This window comes from Charadrius vociferus, unplaced genomic scaffold, assembly GCF_000708025.1.
Source record: "Charadrius vociferus isolate BGI_N301 unplaced genomic scaffold, ASM70802v2 scaffold773, whole genome shotgun sequence".
Taxonomy (NCBI): Eukaryota; Metazoa; Chordata; class Aves; order Charadriiformes; family Charadriidae; genus Charadrius; species Charadrius vociferus.
Window position 1 is genome coordinate 286,116 of NW_009647799.1, and position 1,601 is coordinate 287,716.

The 1,601-nt window shown below is 62.8% G+C and overlaps 1 protein-coding gene across 1 annotated transcript in view; it reads right to left on the reverse strand.

Moving 5' to 3' along the window:
* AANAT (aralkylamine N-acetyltransferase) overlaps positions 1 to 1,516 on the reverse strand; it is a 2,037-nt gene extending 521 nt beyond the window's left edge. The window contains exons 1-2 of the mRNA XM_009882416.1: positions 1,360 to 1,516; positions 416 to 570 (exon numbers count right to left, since the gene is read on the reverse strand). Of these exons, the coding sequence (XP_009880718.1) occupies positions 416 to 570; positions 1,360 to 1,516 (312 nt within the window). The remainder of the gene's footprint in view (positions 1 to 415; positions 571 to 1,359) is intronic.
* Positions 1,517 to 1,601: the final 85 nt, after the last annotated feature.

Genomic DNA, 1,601 nt, shown 5'->3' on the forward strand with positions numbered 1-1,601 from the left:
CAGCGCCTCCTGTCCAGAGGGGAGCAGCGGGGTGGTTAGTGTGACCTTGGCGGGGGGGGAGGTCCCATCCTGCCCGTATCTTGGTTGTCCACCCCAAGGAAGCGGGATTTGCATCCTCCCCAAAAAGGGAGAAGGGTCCCGGTGCCGTGCCCCCTTCACCTCCCCCCATCGTCCCTGCGGGCTTTTTGATGTTAAAACCAATGTTGTGGGGAATTACTGAGCGTATTTTTGAACAGCATGGGTAAAATTAATTAATGAGAAAGTTCGTTTCCACCAGAGCAGCCCTGTAGCAATTAGTCTTGGGAGAAGACTTGGTGAGCAGCCTCAGGGCCCCCGGGGAGCTTGTCCTTGTCCCCGGGCTCTGGCAGTGCCGCTGCCAGCGCATAAGCTGGGAAGAACTGGGGCCGGCTCTTACCTGGCTGAGCCTGTCCTGGTCCCAGAGGGAGCCGATGATGAACGCCACAAGCCGCCCTTCCTCAAACCAGCCGAGGGAGAGCTCCGGGCACAGGTTCAGAAAGTGGCGGATCTCGTCAAGGTGGAGGGGACAGTCCCCGGAGACGGATATAAAGGCTGGAGGGGGATGGGGGTGAGCACAGGGAGGGGGACCCGGACAACCCCCCGACACTGATGTAGGGGATGGGAGGTGGGATGCCATGGGGAGAGATGGCGTGTGTCCTGCCGCCTGCTTGGTCTAAAGGAGCTCTGAGGGACACGGATGACTCCAGGGAGTAGCTCTGCTCCTCCAGAGACAGCCCCCCCCAGCCCAGGGACGGGCTCCCTGCTCTCGCTGCTGACTCCAGGGCTACAACAGAAGGTGCGGAGATGAACCCTCCTGCCTGGCAGCTCCCTGGCTGCCCTTGCCCTTTGGAGAGGAGGAGGAGATGGGCTGGTGGGTCTGGGTGAGGGGAGCTGGGGGTGCCTGGGATGGAGGGGGGAGGGCTTGGGGTTGCTGGGGTGCATCTCAGTGTGCCCCTGTGCAATAGAAGGCTGAGTATGATGTCCTTCCTCCCACCTTCCCCCTCTCCTGTCCGCTTGCCTCTGGCAGGGCTATCTTGGGAGAGCTGCTCTCCATTCACCTGGTCCTGCTCCACGATGACCTTCCACCCTGGGCAGCTGGGTGAACTGGGGGCCGTGGTTTTCCACCTTCCTTAATCACAGCCTCCCCCAGCTTGTGAAGGAGCTCATGGTTGCCTGGCCACCAGCCACGGCCGCTGGGTCCCTCCCTCATCACCAAAAAGAGCATGGGGGTTCTGCCCACCACGGTGTGCCCCCAAGGAGCACAAGGGATCTGTGGAGGGAAGGGATGGGGCATCTCCAGCTGATGCCACCAGGCAGGACCTCCCCGGGGCAGCCCCTTACCTTCCCGCTCGATCTCGAACACGCTGACAGCATCCTCGGGGCTGAGGCAGCGAAACTCGCTGGCGGGCAGCGTGTGGCGGCGCTGGCCCCCGGGCGAGCTTCGGGGGGACCTCAGGTGAACGGGCTTCAGAAAAGGCAAAGCGCTGAGCGTTGACATCCTCCTCCTCTTCCTCCTCCTGCTGCTCGGCTTCCCACCGCTCCCTCTGTTTGGGGCAGCCTCTGCCGGCTTCCCGGCCCCGCGG